Source organism: Martes martes (genome assembly GCF_963455335.1).
Source record: "Martes martes genome assembly, chromosome: 15".
Classification (NCBI taxonomy): Eukaryota; Metazoa; Chordata; class Mammalia; order Carnivora; family Mustelidae; genus Martes; species Martes martes.
In genome coordinates this window covers 49,492,527-49,515,874 of record NC_137903.1, presented here as the reverse complement: position 1 = coordinate 49,515,874, position 23,348 = coordinate 49,492,527, and the positions used below count along the sequence as shown (strand labels likewise).

Here is a 23,348-nt window from a genome sequence, read left to right as displayed (position 1 = left end):
GGGTTGAGTGAATTCCTAGCATGTTTTATTTCAGAAATGCCTGCATTAGTAGGGTTTGGCCTTGAATAGGTGATTCTTCTCAGAGGCAGGAACATGGCTAGGTAGGACCTCCAAGGGCTCAGTGGTGACCTGAAGGGTTCTTGGGAACGCGGGGCTGGCCGGGAACCCACTCTGCCATCAGTCACAGCCCAAAGGAGGAACCGTACAGATGCCACCTGGATATAGGGATGGACAGGCTCTGTGTGATCACAGGCGCAGAGCATCGGGACAATGGTCTTCTGAAACTAAGGAAATGGACACAAATTCTTCTGAGAAACCCTACTATTCCCAGACCTGCCTCCCAGGTTTTGGAAACTGAAAGCCTCGGTCCTGAGCCTAGTCGGCAGCTGCTGTGTGTGGGGGTGTGTGGGGCGTGAGTGGGCAGGTGGGGGGTGTCGGGAAGGTGGAGGTGGCTTGGCCTTCTTTACCGGGTGCGGCTCTCACGCTGAGGCTGGCTACGGTGTCCTCTCCAAAGGGAAGTTACCACCACAGGAAGGCATCAAGACTACAAACATAAAGAACCACGGACACGGGTTTCATCCAAATTCTATGAGGAGTAAACAACAACAAGAACAACAAAACAAAACAAAACAAAAAAACAAGAGAAGAAAGGAAAAGAACGAAAAGAAAGAAAAAAATAGCCCTTCGTGGTAAAGGGCATGCTGGGAAGGCGAGAGCCAGAGCCGCCTCCCCAGAGCATGCTGGGAGGACGGGCACCGGAGCCGCTCTCTAGAGCATGCTGGGAGACAGACACCAGCACGTCTCCAGGGACTGCACTTCCCCCCACTCCCACCCCTAGTCCCTCACCCACCCCCAACCCGGAGACGAGAGGAGAGTCTGTCCAAAGATGACTGCTGAGTAGGGTGTGCGGTGGTTCTCTGCAGGTCCCCCACACTCTGGAGGGTTGAGTCAGCAAGTGGGGGGAACAGTCAAGATGAGGAGATGGAGAAACCGAGAGGCAGGAGAAGAACGGGGGGACTGACAGAGACTGGAGGGGCCAGTGTGTTGCCGGAGGACGAGGGGAGAGTGGAGCGGAGCGCCGGGGGGCTGCTAGCCCGAGGTGTTGATGTACAGCTGGCTCTTGAGAATGTAGTCGATGACCGGCTGGGACAGGTAATCCACCACGTGGCCGTCCCCATGCTGCAGGGCCAGCCTGGACGAGAAGACACGGGAGTCAGAGGACGCCTTCCCTGACCGAGACCGAAGGACGCGCCTGCCCACTCTCCCAGGGAAGGGGTTTGCCCAACTCCCCAGTCTCTGCCTTTGCTTAGGCGCCATAAATGGTTTCCCTCTTGGGACAAAGCTCGCCTGCCCCAGAATCCCCCCCCCCCCGCCCCGCCCTGGGGACTCCCTTCCATCCTGGCTCTGCCATTTCCCAGCAAGTTACTAAAGCCCATCTGTTCTTCAGTTTTCTCCTCTGTGAAAATGAGGCAAATATTTGGGCCCACCTCCCTCACTTATTAAAAGGATTTAAAAAATAAAAATAAAAGGCTTAAAGGAGTCATGCAAAGCCTTTAGAATAGCCCAAGCACACAGTAGGAATGTGAATGTGTTGACTGTTCTTCTTTTATTCCTTCGTGTTTCCCCGCATCATGGTCTCCCAACAAGGAATCTCCTGATGGACCACTTTTCCCTCCTGGGAGCCCTGACAGAGAAGAAGGTGGCCTCCTCTGAGGCAGGGAGGAAGGAGGAGGGCACTACCCGGTACGAAAGGTTCCAGTGAGGCACTTGGTTTCTTCACAGTTGTGTGTGTCAGCCTTGGTCTGGCTGCTTCCCATTCTCTGCTCATATGATGGTCTTGGGAATGTCAGGCCCCATGGAGCTATTTGTAAAAACTGCACATACTCCTCCAGAAATACAGATTCTGAAAGGCAGTGAGCCCTGCCCTGTGAGACCCCCTCAGAGGCTGGCTCACGGCCTCTTCGGTGCACACACTGTCCTGATCTTCCAAGCAAGCCAGGTCCCTACGTGCCTCCCTGCACGGTTCACAGGGAGACTTCTGGAAAAAGTGGACTATATCTTTGGTTCCCAAATGCCAATCCCAGCTTGATCAGAATCCCCCAGAAGGCTGATCCTTCGGCTCATCCACCACAGATTCTGATTCAATGGGACTGAAGGGGACACGGGAATTTGTGTGCTTGTGTAAGTTTGTGGGGTAATTTTATCATGCAGCCATGTTTGGAACCAAATCCTTCCCCTCTCCCCTCGGCGGCCCTTGTCAGTTGGGCTTCAGCTCTCGCCTCACAGTTTGATGCTCCTCTTTGAGGTGTCTACGGAATCGCCTTCCAGGGAGGAAGTCCAGCAGACCTTTAAAAATGATGGGCCCACCTGACTTCTCGGAAATATGTGACAGAGATGACAAGGCTCTCCATCTTTGCACCCTCTCTTGCCTTGGTTCTTGGGCCAGCGCCGCTGCTGGTCTGACGGCTCCTGAGCCTTCTAAATGCTTCTCTTCTCAGGGACTCTCCCTGGGAGGTCAGCCATACTCTTAACGTAGTTTACACTTCCGTGCTCATGGCTTTCAGTTCCATTTCCACTCCCAGACCTCCATATTCATAGATCTCCCCATTCCACGGGACGTCTCCATGTGGGGTTGGTGGCGGAGACTGTCACTGGCCCTCAGCATCCAATTCTCTGGTCTTCTGTTCAGTAATAGAACCTCCCGAGTTTAAGCTGGGCCCATCAAGTCCGTTTGCTGGCCTCCCTTGAAGCAAGGTACGGCCACGCGACTGGGGCTGAGCCCGGGCGCACAGGGGGAACTGATATGCGCAATGCCGAGCCACCTCTTTAAAGACAAAGCTCCTGCCCTTTCCAGCGGCCCCAGCAGCAGCTGTGGACCCACAGATAGAAGCTTCACGTGGGAGAGGTCAGAGATTCGATCTCTTTTGACTTCAGTAAGAGGGAAATAAACACTTCTTTTATTGAAACCATGACTATTTGGGCTCTTTTTGTTAGGACCGCTTAGTCTATAAGCTCATTAATACAGTATTTCATCAACACCTCGAACTAAAGAGTCTCAAACTAAAAACATCCTCTTCCTCCCATGAACCAGCTAAAACCAGCTAACGACCCCCCCCACCCTTAAAAGAAAACGACTGAGGGGGCGTCTGGGTGGCTCAGTCAGCTGAATGTCTGATTCTTGATGTTGGCTCAGAGCCCGATCTCAGGGTTGTGAGATTGAGCCCCATGTCGGGCTCTGTGCTGGGTGTGGAGCCTGCTTAAGATTTTCTCTCCTCTGGGGCGCCTGGGTGGCTCAGTTAAGAGTCTGCCTTCGACTCAAGTCATGAGCCCAGGTCCTGGGATTGAGTTCCACATTGGGCTAAGGAGCAGGGAGCCTGCTTCTCCCTCTGCCTGCTGCTCCCCCTGTTTGGGCTCTTTCTCTGACAAATAAATAAATAAAACCTTAAAAAAAAAAAAAGATTCTCTCTTTCTCTCTGCCCTCCAACTCTTTTTTTTTTTTTTTAAGATTTTTATTTATTTATTTGACAGACAGAGATCACAAATAGGCAGAGAGGCAGGCAGAGAGAGAGGAAGGGAAGCAGGCTTCCCGCTGAGCAGAGAGCCCGATGCGGGGCTCGATCCCTGGACCCTGGGATCATGACCCGAGCTGAAGGCAGAGGCTTTAACCCACTGAGCCACCCAGGCGCCCCTGCCCCCCAACTCTTAAAGAAAAAAAAGTAAATGACTGGGGACAAATACGCGAGGTCCCCAAAGAAGGCTGAATACCAGGCAGCAGGGGTCAGCAGACGTAAGGGTCAGTTTGAACAGAGGAAAGTTGTATTAACGCTTGTCGGCCCATTTGACTAAGGCCCCTCTGGCTGTGCATCAAACGTACCTGCTCTTGGTTGAGCTGACGACAGACATGGGATGGTTGATGTCATCCTTCACCACCATAATGTTGTTCTGGGGACAGAGCAGAGGAAGCAAATTGCCCACCCCTCCCGCTTAAAGTCCTCAGGCGCCCTGCCGCCTCCTGCCCACCCCTCCACCCCCCCCACCCCCCCTACCCCCGCCCCGCAGCAGGCCCCTCGGAGAAGGAGCACGCCACAGAGCTAGGGCCGTGAGGAGATGGAGAACTCACTTTGTATTTGCGGAGTATTGAGGAGTGATTCATGATTCGGTCTGTGTCCGCTGCGTCCCGGGGCACCACCACGATCCCGAAGTCCCCGACGATCACCTCCATCTGCAAACAGAGCGACCTTTGGTGAGACCACGCCTCCAGCTACTTAGCAGGTGGACTGGGCTGCCATGTGGGAGGCCACGCTCTGGTCCTAAGCTCGCCTTCTCAGCCCTACCAGTCAGCTCTTTCGGGTAACAACCGGCCACCGTGTCAGTGGTCAGTGGAACGAGTGGGAACTTCGCCTGCCACCACAGAAGACGGTTCACAAATACCTCTAGACGGAAGGAACAAACGTGCTCCCGTGTGTCTGGGCGAGATCGCCAATTCCTGGGGCTCCGGCTGGGTCCACTGTGCCGAAGGAGAATAGGAATGACACACAGTCCTCACATGGCAGACACCCTCCTAAGTGACACGGGTCCCGCTGCCCAGCAGGTGTACCCCAGCTCCCAGCCGGACGCCTGAGGAGGGCTGGATACTCCCCGGCTCAGCCATGTCAGAGCTGCTGGGGACTCAAGCGTGACGAAGGGCATGGAAGGGCCTGGAACACCCGTGTGCCCACAGGCAGTGACTGGAAGAGGACTATGAGGTCACTTCTGAGATCAGCCTCTGATCCATGCTTGCTGCCCTAATGAGAAATGAAATCTTTTCATGAAGAAAAAAATTATTTTTTTTCTGGTTATACACAGAGTACAAGCTTGGGAAATTCAGGGGGAAAAAAACAATCACCATCATACAATCCAGACAACTACTCTTAACGTGGTGCATTCTGTCCACGGTTTCCTTCTCTACAAATAAGTGTATATAACTACAAGTGGGTTACACTGAAAAAGTAATCATTTTATCTGTATTTTTTATTTAGCATTTTTTATTAGCACTTATTTAGCATTTTTGTAACGGTCTGATTATTTCATTGTACTATGACATACATGATATATTAAACCAATCTTTTAGAATGTGTACAGTTACTTCTGATTTTTTGCAAGTATACATAACACTTTGTTGAAGATCTTTATGTATGAATCTTTTGCCACATCTTTGACTATTTCCTTAGGATAAGAAGTAAAATAATTAGATGGAACAATATACACTGAACGGATTTCAAGGTCTTAAGGCTTATTACCAAGTTGCTTTCTGGAAACTTGTGCCAATTTTTATTTTCAAAAAGCCTGAAAGTTATGGCATTTAATAGACTTGGATCTCGCCCAGGCATATTGCTGTTTAGATCTTGCCAATTAAGAATCCCAGATGGGGAGAGAAGGGAGGGGGAGACTGGTTCCTTCTCAGCAGGGCAGCTCATTGTCTTTCCTCTAATAAGTGCCTCCAAGTCTTTCCTCTAATAAGTGCCACAAAAACAGACATTAGGGAGCACTGGGGCCCCTTCTTCTGTATCAGACAATTTCGATACGAGCAGAATCCCACTTCTCAGTCTCATTCATTGATTCTGTTCGCATACGTCTGTGTGTGCTCAGGCACGTGTGCACACGCCCTTGGGTGTTTCCAGCCACCTTTCCCCTACTTCTGCCATTGCTTACAACCCGGGCTAGAGCAGAGGCAGGAGCACTGATGTTGCCGACACAGAAAGCTGGCAGAAGGTGCCCTAGGAGGGAAGCTGCAGAGAGGAGTTAGAAGCTAGGTAGAGAGTATCAGAGTCCCCACCGGATCGTGTCATTTGTTAGGGACACGGCATTACAGGGCAAGCGGCAGCTGTCGGTCGTGCTCGGCTGGGGCAAACCGGCGCCAAGCATTTGTCCCGGAAACCAGGAATGTCAGGGAGAGGCAGGGCCAGGCCCGGGAGGTAGACCCAGCTCCTCCCTCCACAGTGCAATACTGGGATCCACGGCTCAGAAGGTCACTTCAGAAGGCACTGGTACCCAAACTTGGCGGAGCATTAGAATCACCTGAGGAGCTTTCAACACTCTCAAAGCCCAGCTCACACCCAAGAACAGTGAAATGAGAACCTCTGAGAATGGGACCCAGGCAGCAATAGTTTTGTTTTTTGTTTTTTAATTTCCCAGGAGATTCCAATATGCAACCAGTTTGAGGACCCGGGGTCTAAACACTGCTTAAAACCCCAGGGGAAGTGGTGGGGTGCAGAACAGAAACAAAAAGGGAGAGGAGAGGGGGGAGTGAGAGGGGAGGGGGAAGGAGACCAGGGGAGGAAATCTATCCAAGCTGGTAGACACGAACATTCCTCAACTGCCTGTCTCAAGATACCTGGTGCACGTGGCCTCATGCAGGGTCTGCCTTCAGTTGGATTCCGAGAACTTGGCAGATGTTCCGTAAGCGATGAATGAAATGCGGGAGCTAAAGTGAGCTTCTCGTTGAAAGCATGAAAACAATGGTTCAGACTGGAGTCCGGCCTCACGGGGCAAATCACCCTATGGGTGACATGAGTGCGGCTGGTGCTTCCCACTCAGGAACGAATGATCTGAGCATTCAATCAATAACAGTTCCAGGGGGCTCAGTGGGTGGCAAGCAGAGGGAGACCTTGCTGCCTACCTAAGATGTTTTCTTTTTCCAGAAACAGGTGACAGACTTGCCCTCTGGCAACCGCAGATGGAACGAGGGAGGCAGGGTCTACAGGACAAGACATAGAGCTTAACCGCATCCAAGCCACACATCTGCGGGAGTTTGGGTCGGGGACAGCAGATCTTTTCTGCTCCTTTGCCTAGATCCTAGGACACCAGGCTTGATTTCTGTGCTAGAAGGTATTTGGGTGTGTGTGTGTCTGGGGGTAGGGAGAGATGCCGTGTGCTAGAGTTGGTAAGGTGTGCCCTTGGTCCCATAGGTATCCGTCTCACGCAGGGACTTAGCTGTCCTTCCCAACCCCCCCCCAAACCCCATCTCCTGTCTTCACCTGGCCCCCAGGAGACCAGTGTCTCCTGGTTTCCTCCTATCTCAGCACATGCAATTTTTGCTCTCCTTGTGCTGGTTCTTTCTCATGTCCCTAACCTTGTGCCATTGGAGTCCCCCCCACCCCCCACCCTCAGTCCTTGGACCCCTGGGGTAAGCAGATTCCACGCTGAGCACGGAGCCAGACTCAGCGCTCGATCTTACGTCCCTGAGATCATGGCCTGAGCTGAAACCGAGAGTCAGAACCTTAACTGAACGAGCCAACCAGGCGCCCCTCTGTGAGACCTTAAGCCACCAATCTGCAGCAGCAGAAGATGAATTCATCCCCATCACCTCTCACTTAGATTGCCCTGGTCTCCTTGTTTTTCTCTTGCCCTTTTCAGTCTATTCCCAACAGCCAGACCGATAATATTAAAATAGACTGTGCTACTTCTGGTTCAAGAGTCTTCACTTAAATGTCACCTTTTCAGTGAGACCAGGCTATTTCAAGTTGAGTGGCCGGGCACGCAGACCCACTCACGATCCACACCTGCACAGCCCTGGCCCCTTCCTGGGTTCTGCACTCCTCCTTAGCCTTCATGTCTGTCCAATAACTTACATATTTTCTTTGTCCAGCCTGACTTTTGTCTCTTTCTCTTTCTTCTATAAAGGTAACCTCCATGAAGGCAGGGAGCTTTTTGTGTTTTGTTCACCGCTCTGTCCCCAGGGGACAAGGACCTGGTGGCTCATACGTGCTTAATCAGTGCTGTTGACAAAGGAGATCCCTTCCGAGTCTCATCTGGCAGCTGTCGTCGAGGCATTAGCTGATACACTCTCCCTGTCTCGGGACCTGGTGACGAGCCCGCAGGACCTCATGGGAGCTCTGGGAGGCCCAAAGATGTTACTCAGAAGATAGACTCTCAGGTCCCATGATGAGTAAGGGGGAAACTTCCTTTGGCAGGTTCCCAGATTTGATCCGATTGGTGAGCGGAAGCACCTGGGGCAGCTTTAAAACCAGTCACAAAAGGAGAGCCCCCAGACCTCCCCGCCAGGGATTTTGATCCAACATGTCTAGGATGGGCTGGAGCCTCTCTCTTCACAAAGCTCCCTAATCCTTCTGCTGTGCACCAGCCTCTGGGGAATTGTTGCTTTCAATCACATGGGCAGTTGCCTAAGCTGCTAATTCTCTGGCTTGGTTTGGGATGAGGTCAAAATGAGATACTCGTAAGACAAGCCCCTTGGAGGATTCCAGCAAAAACGAGGACAAGCATGTCACCCTGTGCCCTGGGGAGGGGGAGGGTAGGGCATTGGGGTGGACATATGACCCCGGGGAGTAGGGCGTTGGGGTGGACATGTGACCCCGGGAAACAGAGGGTTACTCAGGATCTCCCTGCCCATAGAGCCTGCAGGAGTGCGCCCAGGCCCCTGGGACGGAGCTGTTACTCCGGCGTGAGGGGAGCCCTCCTCTCCTGTGTGTTCACGAAGAGTTCTCCGCAGGTCCTGCCTCAGGGGTGACGAGGTGGGTGAGTAGCCAAGGTAGCAGAGCTGTTCCGCTTGGCAAGTCCTTTTCCTGATGCTGACCAATATGAACCCATACTGCTCTGCCACAATTAGCGAGATCAGGGTAGAATTCCCCAACCCCTGCCCCCGCCGCCACCCAGCATACACTGGCTTTCTCAGTTGAGCTCCGGCAGGTCATGCCTGGGGTGGGGGTCTGTGACATGCATCCTGTTTCAGCTTCCTGCTCACAGGCACCGTGTGTTGATCATATCTTTTCATCCTCTGGTCAAAAGCTCCCCAGGGGAGGCAGGGGTGGGGATGGGAAGAGGAAGAGGGAGGGGGTGGACTCTGCTTCCCCAAATGTGGGGAATCTGAAGGAAGGATATGAGACATGTTGAGGGAGGAAGCAACTTGGCCTTGAGAGAGAGAACACTCATGAGGACCCAGGCGGCAGATCTGGAAGGAACGGGAAGTTATCGTCATCTTTCCAGGAGGCTGGATTTCAAGATCTGCACTGTGGGAACTGTGGGATGCTCTGGGCGGGGATGCCCTGTGCTCTTAGCCAGGTACTTTCCTGGGCACCAGGGACAGAGGGTTGAGCAAGACAGACACACTTCCTCTCTTGGATCAATCACTACCCAGGAGGAGGCATTAAACAAATGATTAATTATTTCAAGTGTGTCTGCTGCTATGAAGGATAAGGGCAGGTTACTATTAAGTAGCTGATACCTTGTCGTGGCTAATGCCTTATAAGTAACTGATTAAAGTTTGGGCCACATCTCATGGTGTACTTAAACTCTCTGATGGGCTAAGCTCCTCCAACCAAGGAGGAGATACTCTTTCATCCCACAAACTCTCATGTTGTGTATATGGCAAATGGGGCACTCTCCCGGTGCTGCCAAATAAGACAGGCAAACCTGGTATACTCGGAGCGCTTACCTGCCAGGAGGGAGAGACCATAAACCAAAGTGTAAATAAGAATGCATGCAGGGGGCATCTGGGTGGCTCAGTGGGTTAAGCCTCTGCCTTCAGCTCAGGTCATGATCCCAGGGTCCTGGGATCGAGCCCCGCATCGGGCTCTCTCCTTGGCAGGGAGCCTGCTTCCCTTCCTCTCTCTGCCTACTTGTGATCTCTGTCTGTTGAATAAATAAATAAAATCTTAAAAAAAAAAAAAGAATGCATGTGGTGGAATTAAGTACAATATTGAATATAAAACACAATGACCTTCAAGTTGAAACCAAAATGACAAGAAGGGGCCAGACACAAGGATATCTGGGGTAAGAGCACTCCTCGTTAAGGCACAGCTAGTACAAAGGCCCTGAGGTAGGAAAAACTATTAAAAAACAAAACAGAACAGAACAGAACAAAATAGGTAGGACTGAAGCACAGAGAAGTAGGAAAAATAGACGAGGACCAGCTCGAAGATGGGGTTCATTCCAGTTGCAAACGGAAGTCATTAGAGTGTTTTAAACAGAAGGTCTGACTTCCATTGACAGTAGGATCCAATATACACTGATTTACCCAGGCAAAGGCTTGGTTAGATCTTCTGTAAGATCATTCTGAAATCGGGATTCAGGATCCTGACCATGTCCCCCAGACCGTGCTCTCTTCTCCAGGCGAGGATGTTCGGGAATGGACAAGGGACTATCAGTAAGGAGGGAAACAAACAGGTATTAAGCCATCTGTTATGTGCTACGCACAGTACTGGGAGCTTTCCTGATTATTACACTTAACCCTCACGACAGTAGTCTTCTGAGATATGGGCTTCAGTTCTCCCTTCACAGATGGGGAAATCAAGACTCAGATAGACTAGCTAGTTAGTGATTTGAACCCACTCTGGTCTGCTTCAAAGGCTCTTTCTGCCACATCAAACCCCTTCGAGATCTGTTTCTTCAGATTCACATTTTAGTGACTTGAAACTTTTTTGGTTTGAAAGTATTTTCTTGGGGCGCCTGGGTGGCTCAGTGGGTGAAGCCTCTGCCTTCGGCTCAGGTCATGATCTCAGGGTCCTGAGATCGAGCCCCGCATCAGGCTCTCTGCTCGGCAGGGATCCTGCTTCCCCCTCCCTCTCTGCCTGCCTCTCTATTTGTTATCTCTCTCTGTCAAATAAATAAATAAAAATTTTTTTAAAAAAGTATTTTCTTTTTTCTCCAGGTTTATCATGGGCTTCCTCCTTTCATTACTCCATATCGCCCCCTGGAGGATATAATTTTGTCTATGTCCAGCGGGGTTGCAAAACGTTCGAGGAAAGGTGTCCAGCAGAAGCCATAGAGTGGGTTAGGGGCTTCTGAAATATGCCCCACCCATGTCAGCAAAGAATCCCCACCCTTGTTCTGGCCTCTGTCCCTCTCTGGAGGGAAGGCAAGGCAAGAGGTTAGGACGACCATCATTGAGAAAGTGGGAAGGCATTTCCAGAATGGCTCTCTTAAGTGCAAATAAATGATCCTTCAGAGGGGTTTCCCAGAGGAAATTACCCCCATTCCCATTTCCAGTTTGGGGGGTGTGGGAAGGCAAGAGATTCCAGACTCAGACAAAAGCTTGAAAACCAAACCAACAGTATCTTTCACACGAGAACCAGAATCTTCCATGATAGGAGCTAAGCCTCCTTCCCTAGAGCCTGTAAATTCGACATTGGTTTTATCAGTGTGGGGGCCTAATCCCCTGGGGTGGAAGTGTCCACTGGGCTTCCTGGCTGGGGCTGGACTGTCTGATAAAAACCATCTGAGCCTAAAAGACCAAATGTTTGTCTTTGCTCTATGAGCCCTGGAGCCCTGGGATTTCTTCTGGAGTGGCTAGTGCCCCAGGCTCTTCCTTTGTTTATTTTCTTTGGTGGTTTTCCCATAGCTGGTAGATGTAGGAAGCAGTTAGCCCATGGCTGGTTGGCTGGAAAGATGTAGGGTACAGCCAATTAGAGCCAGCCTGTGGAATGCTGGGTTTCAAGAAGTACAAAAAGAAAGAAAAAGAAAACACAATTTCCTTACCCGCCCATCTCTGGTGCCTCCGGTTCTGCCTTTAGATTTTTATTCCTTTGGGTTAATTATTGCCCCTTGCTCATTTAAAATGCAAATACCATTTGAAAGCAGCTAATACATTTAATCATTAAACCGAATGACTTTGCGTGTTTGCTGAAAAGTCAAAAGCTTCTCAAATAAAGACCAAGATAAACTATCTATTTCCACCAGCCAGAACCATCTCCCCAGAACCTCTTATTCCCACCATTCCATCTTTCAAAGTCTTCTCTGGAACCGAAAAGCCCATCTTTCCACCCACTTACCCCAACCCTGACCATTACTCAAAGCCAAGCTCAGGTGCTCCCCTCTTGCAACCTGCTATGAAATATATAAATTTCTCATTCTTCTCACTGTCTTTTATGGATGAGATCTGACGACTTGTGCCACCTCCACTTTCCCAGGAGTGTGCGAGGGGTTCACTGAGCTAATCCACGAGCAACATCCAAGTCTTTACTGTCTCTCTCCCCAACTAGAAACCGAAGTGCACACAGTGGGAAGCTTTGTCTATTTTGTTCTCACTGCTCAGTCAGCCCTAGAACAATGTCTGGCACTTGGTAGGTATTCAACGAATATTTTAAAACCAATAGATGAATAACAAGCAACATTTTTGAGCGCTTATTAGTTTCAGGAACTCTTCTAAACCTTCTACAATTTTATTTTATGCACTATAAAAAACTAATATTAAAAAAAAAGATATTTTTAGATTGCAAGTGCCTTCAGGACAAACAACGTGCTTATATTCATCCTGGGCTCGAAAACTCAGAAAGTATTAGCTGAAAGATTGACTGAAGGAAAGAATGCTGGAATCAGAATTAATTTGCAAGACTGCCTTCCATTATAATATGATGGACAAAGCCGCTGACAGTGTTAAGAGCCCTAGACCACTGATTTTATCTGTGGGAGGGGAGTGAGTGTAACAGCTTCGGGCTTCAGCAATGTGTGTCCATGGTTGACCCTTTCTATTCTGGCCTTGACTTCCCACAGAGCCTGCCCCATGCTTGGATACCTGCTTTGGTGCTGGCGCCAGGATGCCGCACAGCAGAGATCAGGTCCCCTAGAGGAGACCAACTCTAATAAAAACCCAGAGACGGTAAGGGCTGGCCCCTCTCCCCCAACCCCAGTTGCTGATCTCCAAGGCTAGCCCAGGAGCCTGGGTCTTGACTGCTCTTAGGAATCAAGAATGAAAAAATCAACGGCCTCGCCACACAAGCAGCTCTTTTTTATCCCCTGGAGAGAATCTTGATGAATATGTATGGAATTTTCTCCCCCTGGAATGTAAGGGGAAGGGTGTGTCATTGGTCAGAGGAGGTCAGAATTCATCGTGGGCTAATGGATCTTTGTGCCTAATAGGAAATGCCCAAGGGATGAGTTAGGAGGTGGGGTTGTTCCTTTGGCTGTGATGTGAGACTTCTGGATGGAGAGCACTGCTTCAGGAGTCCCAACTGCAAGAGCTAGATGGACTCCGGGGAATTTGTGACCCTGCTGGGGAAAGCCCGCTGTGGGACAGACCAAGTCAGCTGCTTCCCAGCCCGCTTTGAGCTTTCTCTACGGAAGGGTGGAGAGACTCATATTTCTCTCCAGACCTGTCTGAACAAGTGTGGCTTTTCTCCTGCCGTCAGAATCCTCAGGATTCTGAAGAACATGGGAGGCTGGGGTGTGGGTCCAGGGCGTGCGACCTTCCCAAGGAGCTTTGCTCTCCTCCCCACCTCCTGTCCCCAGTCGCAGGCAGATGCAGGGGTTTGGGCTCATGGTCACTAAACAGAGGTCTGTGGCCAACAAGTATCCCGTGGGCCATCAGGTAATGAAGAAACCTGGGATAGAAATAGGTCTCATATACCTCACCCCTGGCAATCTCATGGTCAGGAACTAAAAACCCTAAAATAGAACCTTTCCAGGCAAACTCCAGATGGTAGAATTTTCTGGTAGGATAAGCAGGACTCACCCTGTACCTACCTAGTCTTTAAAGTCCAACCTTCCTTTTCCAGACCCTGAGATCCACCCATCCCCCAACAAGCACAGTGGAATCATCTGCTGAGTTACTAACTAGGTGTACGCTCCCTCCATCCCCCTCTGCTCAGCCCAACCCTATTTCTAGCAGAGAACCAGACCCTTCACCAGACCCTGCTCTCTAATTTGCTGGGCAGAAAACGATGCAGTCAGTGGCTTTAAACTCACTGAAGAGATTTCACTAGATGTTTACGATGAGAGAAAATAGGAAAGACACCTTCCGAAAAGAAAGAAGGGGTTCCGTGTTCTCTGCCTCCCTCCCCCCACCTTATCCCCCCTCCACACACACACACACACAACTTCCACACTAGAAGGAAGCTAGAGATGGGTGAAAACCACCCCTCTCCTCCTGCCCAGGCAGCACCCTCAGCAAAACCTCAGAAGAAAATGAGTCCTGGTGCTCATGGGTGGGTGGGGCCCAGCGCTGGGCTTCCAGACTTGGCCAGGGGCCCAGCAACACCCCACCCCCTCCAAGTGACCACGAATGTCCAGACAGAGACAGCGTCCGTGGGGACCCCAGTGAACTGATGGTCACGTTCAGGGCCCACAGAAGCCTTCCAGGCTCTGCTAGTCGGTAATACAACAATTGAGACTAACTTCCCGTCAGCCCTGTGGAATAGATTTGGACTTGAATTTTAATTTGATTTAAATAAATCAAAGGTGATATTTCTAGCACACCTCTTTTGTGGGTTGAGATTCACACTCATTATGTAAGGAAAGAGATCCTTGATTCCCCCCCCCCCACCTCAGGTGCCATGATTCTAAGGACCCCACAGATTGGCTGTGGGTTAAATCAGGGGCCAGAGCAACTGACTGAGTGGGGATGGGGCAGCAGAGCCCTACCTAGACTTCGGAGAGCCTTTTGGAGTGAGCTTTGAGCCTCTGCTTTACCCAAACGCCTGCTGCCTGCGCTGGGAACTGGAATTCTTACCCCCAGACAGGGGAGTCCGGCCCCCTTGGCGCGCTCCCGGAGGAGCCAGGCTGGGCGCTCTGGGTCTTCAGAGAAACCAACCAAGGGGGAGCACCAATGAGGGTCTCGCTCTGCCTTCACTGGCACATTCCCAGTAAATCCACAGCTATTGGTTGCTCTAATTTTTTGTCTTAACCTGTGCTGTTATTTCAACACCAGCCCAACAGGAAGAGGAGAGACCTGGGGCTCCTCTTCTTGGTCTTCAAAGGTCAGATCTGACAACAGCAAGAGTGGCCACTTTGGAGAGAAGTCGGAGGACCTGAGGTCGGCAATCTAACCGGGAGGAACAGAGAGGGACTGGCCGTGCTTCCAGGGCCCCAAATGCTCTAAGTTTCAGGCTCCAGAGAGCCTGGATGGGCCCCTGAGAGGGGCCCCTAGAGATTCCCTGCTCCTGTGAGTGGTCCTCCAGGCTGCCGCCCCAGGGGCCGACTTCATCCCTCCTGGACTGTCTGGGCCTGTGAGTGGGATGTGTCCCCTCCCCGCCCCCAGCTGCCCCCATCCCCGATTTGCCTAGATTCTTGAAAGAGCTCTGCCGACATCTGGTACACAACTTTGGCCATCTTACTGTTTACTTTCACAGCACCGTGTGAAGTAGAGAGGAAAGTAAAGGTTAATGAAGCCATTTCATCCAGAACTGAAAGGAAGTTTAGAATTTCACCTGCAAGAAATGGTCCAGGGGTGGAGGGGAAAGGCCTACACAGCGTAATTCACCTCTGGGGAACTCTCCCTCCCCTCTTGGTCCTCCCACAGCATGTTAGCACTCACACCCTTCACCTAGAATATCTGTGTGTACGTCTGTGAGTCTGTTTCAGTAAATTCGCTTATGAACGTTTGTTGTATGTAACTGTGTGTTGGGTACTAGGCTGGGCACTTCATGTACACAATCTCATTTAATTTCCCCCAAATCCTATGAGGTAGGCACTATTATTATACCCATTTTAGAGATGGGATAAACTGAGGCTCAAAATAGCTTTTGTCACGAGCTGTGTTCAAATAGAGCTGGAATCTAGAATCTGATCCTGAAGGTTCTCTCTCTCTCTCTCTCTCCAGAAACATACATACATGTACCTGAAAAAATTTCCTATGTACATGTCTTGCCACCTGATGCTTGGGGGAAAGACTGTATTGCCTATTTTTGTAAATGTCAGAATGTGATAGATAACATGCTATATAGATTTTTTAAAGCACAACCAAGTTGTACCACGTGATGTTAACTAAACTTGTGATAATATTTTGCAATATATACAGATCTCAAATTATTGCAATGTATACCTTAAACGAATGCCGTGTTACATATCAATTATATCTCAATAAACTGGAAATAAACTGAGGCCCAGACCGTTGATGATTTGTTTGGGGTCTCACAGCAAGTTAATAAAAAAAAGTACTAGGTCTGGAATTACTGCCTTGAGAACCCAACTTGCATAGGGCTATGGAACTGGGGCGGTGGGTGGGGGGGCCTGGGTGGCTCAGTTGTTTAAGCGTCTGCCTTTGGCTTGTGTCATGATCCCAGGGGCCTGAGATAGAGCCCCGCATCCCGTTCCGCACTCAGCAGGGAGTCTGCTTCTTTCTCTGCCTCTCTCTTGCTCACTCTTTTGCGCAAACAAATAAAAATCTTTTTAAAAAGTGGGGGAGCTATGGAATTGGGAACTAGCAATGGCTCAGGCTATGCAATGAATGAATGAATGAAAGAGCAAGAAAGAACTTATGGACCAAGGGTGAGTAACTTGTGAATGAGCTGGTTTAAGACCATCACCACCAGATCTGGCAACAAAAGATGTCCATGGAGCTTCTAAGTGGTGCAAGTTTAACTTCCTGTTTCTATCCCCAGTCAGTTGCTAGATGGATTCTACTGACCTTCTGCCGCGAATGCCTCCCCTCCTGACCCCTTTTTTCCTGTTGAGGGAATTCTAGGGTGGCATTTACTGCCTCTTCAAAAGGAATCAAAGGAAAACAAACCACAATCTCAAAAGGGCACAGGGTTTTTTCCTAATCCCTCCCTCCCCTACCCACTGCCTCTGCCACACACAATCATTCCAAGTACGACTCGGGGAAGGTATTCTCTGACTCAGACTGCTTTCTTCCCCATGGGCTTTCCAGGAGCAAGCCCAAGGGGGAGGGAGTACACGGGAATGGATTGTCCTCTTGGGAGCTCACAGGAGATGGGCCCTGTGGGTTGGGGAGGGGAGGCAGTGGGGAGAGGGAAGAGCAGAGGCCGAAGCCAGGCGTCCCCTCCCCATCCTTCCCACGGCACCTGTGTGTGGTGCTGTAGGAGCCTTACTACTCACATCCGCCTCGTTCCAGAGCCCGGGGATGCAGAAGGATTCCAGCAGGTCACTGCCACACAGCAGCAAGATCCGCAGCTCTGGGGAGGGGGACAGAGTTGGCACAGGGGTGAGTGGAGACCTGGAAAACATTCAGCTCTCAGCCTCGCCCCTGATAAATACAGAAGCCACCCATTCCCGGGGCTCCGGCACCCAGCTCCGCCAGGCTCCCCTGCACCCTGGTGTGCGCAGTGTAGACAACTTTGCCGGGCTGGGTCATTTACAGACCACTCTTATCCCCCTGTGGGAGGAGTTTCTCATGCAGGGCGGGTCTCGGTTTGCCTGGTACTGAGGGTTTCCAGGGACAGAGGTCATTCCCTGATAAGCCAGGAGGGCTGCTCATCCCAAGAGAGATGGAGACGGACGTGTGGCTTGTCTAAGGTCTGTGGGGCTCTCTCTTCTGCTCCATTTCAAGGTCAAGTGCTAACAGAGCTCCTCTGTTGCTATGCATTATCCAGGCTTTGTCCTTTATCACAAATGTGGACATGATGAGGGGTCCGGGGGGACACAGAGTGTCCCCACGCAGTCGCTGAGCTCGTTGGATGTCCTTTCTTTACCGGGCTACCGTCCTCAGCAAGGAGCCTGAGAAGCGGAGTTGAGCCCACCCCGCCCCCCTCCCAGGTGCATGTCCTGCTTGTCCTTTGTTTTCCTTCCCTCCAGAAGCCCACTCTGCATCATCCCAGAGAAGCCCCTTCAAAAAGGACTGACCGACTTACTAAAACGGAACAGTTGGGGGAAAAAAGGATCCTGGGATTCTCCAAACCACGAGAGGAGGGACACCTGCCAGGGTGTGACTCAGGTGTGGAGCGTTTGGTTCCCAGGCATCCTGGGCCCTCCGGTGAGAGGCTGTGGCTATGGGCATCTTGTCCAAAATGAAAATGGGGGGAGGGATGGCCCTGCTCCGAGACCACTTCCAGAGACCACTGCCACCCACCCTGCACCGAGGCTGAGAGACGGCCGTTAGGACGGTTTGCCTGAGACGCCACAGTTCGCTTGGGGAACCTGACCAGGATTTTCAGATGGTGACCTTGTCCCTGCTGTGGGACTCTCCAGATGGTCCAGAAAAGGAAGGCCACTGGGCTGATGACAGTGTCAGTATCTGTCACACTGGGCAGCCTGTCCTCAGGGAGCCCCGTGGAGCCCTGGGTCCTTTGCTCCTAAATATTCCTGCAGCCTCTCCTATCCTCCATGCCATTCTGTAGCCCAAAGATCTGCTTAGGGGCAGGGACCTTAATTTATCTTTCTACCCCTGGGCCTGGCAGAATGGCCTGCACACAGTAGGTGCTCAGGACTTACTGAGTACTTGAACAACAGACAAGCTGCCCGCAGAGGCCATGCAGGCAAGGATGGCTCTGCTGGGGCCATCACAGCCTTTGTGTTTGCAGTCTGGGGGTCCTGGGGGAAGTGGTGTCTCCCTCCTTCCAAGTTATGCCATGGGACTTCTGGCCCAACTCCCCATGTGCGGGGAGGAACCAGTCTCCCTATGGCTGAGAGGAGCCACACTGGGCTCCCTCCTGGGATCCTACGGTTCCCCACCTCCCACCTGGAACCACCCAGGGCTCCAAGTGTTCTCTTTCTGTGGAAAGAGATTGCCTGTAACTCTGTACTGTAACTCAGATTGCCTAAAATTTCGGTCAGGTGGCACCGTCCAGAGGCTGTGCTGGCCCTTGGATTTCTCTGTGTCCTCAGACACAGAGGGCAGCTACGGTTCCTGAATTTGACAATGCCTGGAGACGTTTCTGGTTGCTAAGACCAGGGAGAGGGCACATGCTCCTGGCATCTGGTGCTCGGAGGACAGGAATGCTGGGGAACGTCCTACAAGACACATGGCAGCCCCCAAGACACAGAATTGTTTACTTCCAAATGTCAATAGCCCACAGTTGAGAAAGCCTGCTCGACAGCCATGAAAATAACTCTCTTTTCTATTCCTGAGCCAGGAACTCCCTTTCCCACTTGAATATAGTGGGTTGTTTTGTTTTTTAAGCCAAAGCAAAGAAAGTTAAAAAGTGGGGTGTCCACCTTTTCTTACAGGACCAGATCTGATGCATTTGTCACAGGCCCGAGGCCCTGGCAGAGCCTGGGATCCCACGCATGGCCGCTGGAGGGCAGCAGCGATCTCTCCTGGTTTGTTGCCGGAGACTAAGGCAAGCATTTCCAGCTCCCAGAGCCTTCGCTCTGGGGCAGCCCCCAAGAGCGGTCAGCGGTTTAAGAACAGGGAAGTGGAGCCGTAGGTGCTAACTGACCTAGAACACGGCCTTTTCCTTCCCGCAAGGTGCAAGGGGATTTCAAAAAGGGGACTCATGAGCCAGAGGCCTCCCAGCACACAGTCGGGAAGCAAGGCAGCTCCCTTTCACCTCCCCTGCGTTCTACCTCCTATCCCGGTTCACCCCCTTCCAAGGATCCAGGGCCAGGAGGTAGAATCCGCACTGTCCCACCACACTCCCTTCCCAGGAAGCCTGGCTCTGTGAAGTCCAGGACCCCCGGGGCCATTTCCAGTTCCCACTGCCCTCTGAGGCCACGCCACCTGGACCACACCAGGCCCTGAATCGATCGTGACAGCTGTGGCCGCCCAGCTTTCCTTTCTTGGAAAGAAGAGTAAGATGGGGTCAGGCTAGCCCTGCCCCTCACCCGGCAGCGGTGAGATAAGGAACTTGAGGGTGAGATAAGGAACTTGCAGCAAATTGTGCAAACACTCATTAGCTCGGCCTCTCCGTGGGCGGGGAGCTCCCGCAGGTACGGCCTCACACACGGGCCCAGTGAGCCAGGAGGGTAAACAAGGTCACGGCCGAAGCTTGCCACAGTAAATGCTTTCTGCATCAAGGAACGAGAGAAACACACATGGAATACAGTTGCAAGTCTGAAGACTGCTCAGAGAGGAGCTGCTCCAGAGGACCTCCCAGGGGATGCAATTCGTGGCCAGGTGCAGAACTGCCGGAAGTGGGAGTTCAAGGCTCCTCCTCCCCCTTGGGGTATTTGGGAGCTGGGGAACCTGGAGCCAAATACTTCTGCCCTGTTTTGGGGGAGCAACCAGGAAGCCACGTTGCTGCTTTTTGTGGCTTCAAGATGGTGAAAGGCGGGGAAATAAAGGACATTAAAATACAGGAAAGTAACTCAGAAGTAAGTTTTGAGTACTCAGGATCTTTTTCATTAATATAACGTATTTAATTGTTTAAAATGACTTAATTTTTAGTATCGGCTACATTGACAAGCAGTTTGCTTACTTCCTGAAAATCTTAGAAAGGGTTCTGACAAACCAGTAGGAGTCAACTCAGGGGCACCACTGCTCCTCAGATCAGAGGCCAGGACCCAGAGAGGATCCTTGAAGCAATGTCACATGTGCCAGGCCTCCTGGCAGAGGCCCTGGGGCTCCCGGCACAGTCCTATGCTCCCAGGACCACAGCACCCACACCCAGCCCTGGGGATGGCCTGGACCACCTTCGCAGCTGGGACGGCAGACTGGGCGTGTCCAGCCGACACCAGGCTGCCTCTCAGGCTAGCGTTCCAAGCGTGCGGGTTGTCACTGACCCTCCTTGTCACCTGGTACCGCGGCAACTCCGGCTCCATTCTGACAGCCGTCAGCCTTTCCTCAGCTTCACACACTGTCTCTCACCCACCCTGGAACCTCAGTTTTCTGGTTTGCTCCCCCAGGTTCCGCAGGGCTGAGCTCATTTCCACGGGTGAGTAAGCTCCTTCCCATCCACGACTGGTCGGGTGGAGCCACCATCCATCCACCTGCTCCGGCCTCGGGCCCACGCGCCCTCCCACAGACCGGGGATGCCTTAGCCTCCGCCCACGGCTGCCGGTGGCGGGAGGTTGTGGAGGCGGCTTTCAGCTCCCTCTCCTCCTTGCCCTCTAGCCCAGAAATAAGAAAGAAGATAAGGAAGACCGGGAAGCTTCTCGGCCTCACACAGCGTCTCGGGCCAAAGAAAGGTCTTGGGCTGCGGCAGAAGCTTAACTTCCAAGTGTCTGGAATGAGGGAGACGAGGCTCTAAAGGGAGCACTGCCAAGCCGGCCGGTCCTACCTCCCGGGAACTGGCCAGGTGGAGATATCGGAGAATCTGCTCTAGGTTGGAGCCGGTGTTCTGGGAGCAGGCCCTGTCTCCAGCACAGCCCAGGGTCTCCAAGCCTCTCCCCCGCCCAACTCTGCCCCCCCCCCCCAAGTGTCTCCGCTTCTCCGGCCACTTACCGATCTCTTCGTACCGCATCACCGTGCCCAGATTGGCATTCTCATCTAGGGAGGAGAGATGGAACGGAGAAGCATGAGGGGACTGACTGACTGCCACCCGACACGCGGTCAGCCCAGGGGCCTCTCCTCAGGAGTGTGTGGGGTGGGGTGGAACGCACGGGATGGCGGGGGGGGGGGTCATTGCCTCCCTGCACAGAGGGCATCTGAGTACAGCGAATGGAGAGCAATCCAGCCTACAATGCAGAGGACGCATCTCCTCATGCTGCACGGTGGGAATTCACATTTCTGGGCCTTTACGAATTGCACAGCTTCGCTAGGAAGCCGATGACGAACACACACACATACGCTCATGCTAAGCACCTTCTGTTTCTGTCTGTATTTGAGGGAGGTAGTCCACAAAAGCAACATCCTCTAAACAGAGAGAAACGGCTCTCAGCATCACCAGGAGACAGCCCCGTCTCCCCAGGCAGGGGCTGCCTGGTTCAGAGAACTAGCATCGCTGAGCGCGTTGAGATGGTAGGTACAGCAAGAGCCCGTGAAAGAGGAGAGAGACAGAGGCTGGGACCTGTGCTCTTAAGTGCTCTTAAGCAGTGCCGGCAGGGGGGTTCACGGTGTGCACAAAACCACAGACCTGCCACCCTGGTCCCCTGTCTCCTTTCCTCCTCTGCTACCCATCTTAGTTCCTTTTGGAAAACTGGAGATCTCAGGTGGCAGAAGTCAGCCCCAAAGCATCAAAGGAATGAGGTCTAGACCTTCAGCAATTCTGCAGATTTGAACTGGGACCCCAAAAGAGCCCCAGGGACTCGGATGTTCTCATCCACGGAGTCCTCGAGGGAACAGCCAGAAACAGGGAATTAAGGAAAGAGCATGGGTGCAGGTGGCCTATCAGAGGGGTGCATACACTGCCAGAGCTGGGAGGACCCGAGGAAGGATTCTGGGCCCCTGAAAACTCGTAGGCATGTGGCCTCATTCTGCGTGTGGGGGCGGGGTGGGAGGGGTGGGGGTGGGGAATCAGCACAGCAACGCTGAGGTCTAGGCAGCTGCAGGCTAGGTGGGTCACACCCTCGGGACTCTTGCCCTGCAAGCCTGGGGACTTTCCTGTTTACTTCGTTTTCTCTCCACCGTTGCTCTTTCAACTGGCAGCCCACAGCAGGTGCTGGGAGGTGTTTGCAGAATGAATGAAGGGAGGGGACAAAGAAGAGACAGGACCTGGAAAGAAGGTCCTTGCTCCCTTACCCACAAAGGTGAAGCGCTCCACTGGTGGGCGGACACAGCAGATCCGGCTTAGACTTTCTCCCACCTTCCCCAAGATCTTGGCTATGAGAGAGAGCAAGACAGACAGGGACAGAGGGAGAGAACCGCTCACAACTTACAGCCGGGCACGTGGGCCACTTAAACAATAGGGTTGCCCTGGAGGGGGCAGGGGTTGGGTAGTGGGAGGCAGGAGGGTAGAGAGAAAGAACAGAAATGTGACAGCAAACATTCCTTCCCGTTCACAGTCCAAGGCGCAAGCATTGTGAGCCACAGATTGGAATCTGTTTTCTGCTTATGTTTATTATACTGTCAAAAACCGGAGAATGTAGAAGAGGAAAATATATAAAGAGGAAAATAAAAAACACCCGTAATCCCATCCCAGGAGACAACCACCACTAACACATGGGCATACTATTTCTTTTCCTCCACTTAAAAAAATATGCATTATGCAGGTATGTTTGTACACCATAAGTTGGCTCATATTATGTGTTTAAAAGACATATGGGCTATTTGCTCCTTCCATTTTTTAAATATGAGCCTTACCCTTCATTCCTTCCCATGAAGATGGACTTTATCATAATCAGACATCCTACTTTGGCTGAGAGGGATCTGGTTTTTGATGACCTCTCTGGGCTCTAATCCAGAAAATCTTTCTGAGCCCCCACATGTAGCTGTATGAGAACTATGAAATTCTGGCTCCTTGTGAACTACCCTGTTTAGAACAGACTAATAATCTAATAGCTTATGGTCTCTAGGCTTGAAAAGTATGAACAGGATCTGCCTCTTGCAATGGGTTGGTAAAAAATGTTGGAAAAAACACGGACCTTGGAATCGAATAGTCCTGAACATGAACTCTGACTCTTCCACTTTTGAGCTGTGTGACCTTAGGCTAATCACTTACCTCTCTGAATTTCAGTTTTCTCCTTGTAAATGGGAACATAATATCTATATCACAGAATTACGGCATAAAATGCGAATCCATGTAAAGCACTGGGCATTGTATGGGCATACAGGACTCGGTGTTGGGTAACTGTTGGAGCCCTTGCTTTCTGCCACTGAAGAGGTGGCTGAGAGTTTGGGATTCTGAATGCTGATGCCTGGGTTT

The 23,348-nt window shown here is 51.6% G+C and overlaps 1 protein-coding gene across 1 annotated transcript in view; it reads right to left on the bottom strand.

Annotated features, from left to right (window-relative positions):
* NMNAT2 (nicotinamide nucleotide adenylyltransferase 2) overlaps positions 1-23,348 on the bottom strand; it is a 145,455-nt gene continuing 122,107 nt past the window's right edge. Inside the window, exons 6-11 of the mRNA XM_080825020.1 lie at positions 22,226-22,306; positions 20,990-21,034; positions 16,768-16,844; positions 4,121-4,222; positions 3,875-3,942; positions 1-1,192 (exon numbers count right to left, since the gene is read on the bottom strand). Of these exons, the coding sequence (XP_080681146.1) occupies positions 1,090-1,192; positions 3,875-3,942; positions 4,121-4,222; positions 16,768-16,844; positions 20,990-21,034; positions 22,226-22,306 (476 nt within the window). The 3' untranslated portion in view covers positions 1-1,089. The remainder of the gene's footprint in view (positions 1,193-3,874; positions 3,943-4,120; positions 4,223-16,767; positions 16,845-20,989; positions 21,035-22,225; positions 22,307-23,348) is intronic.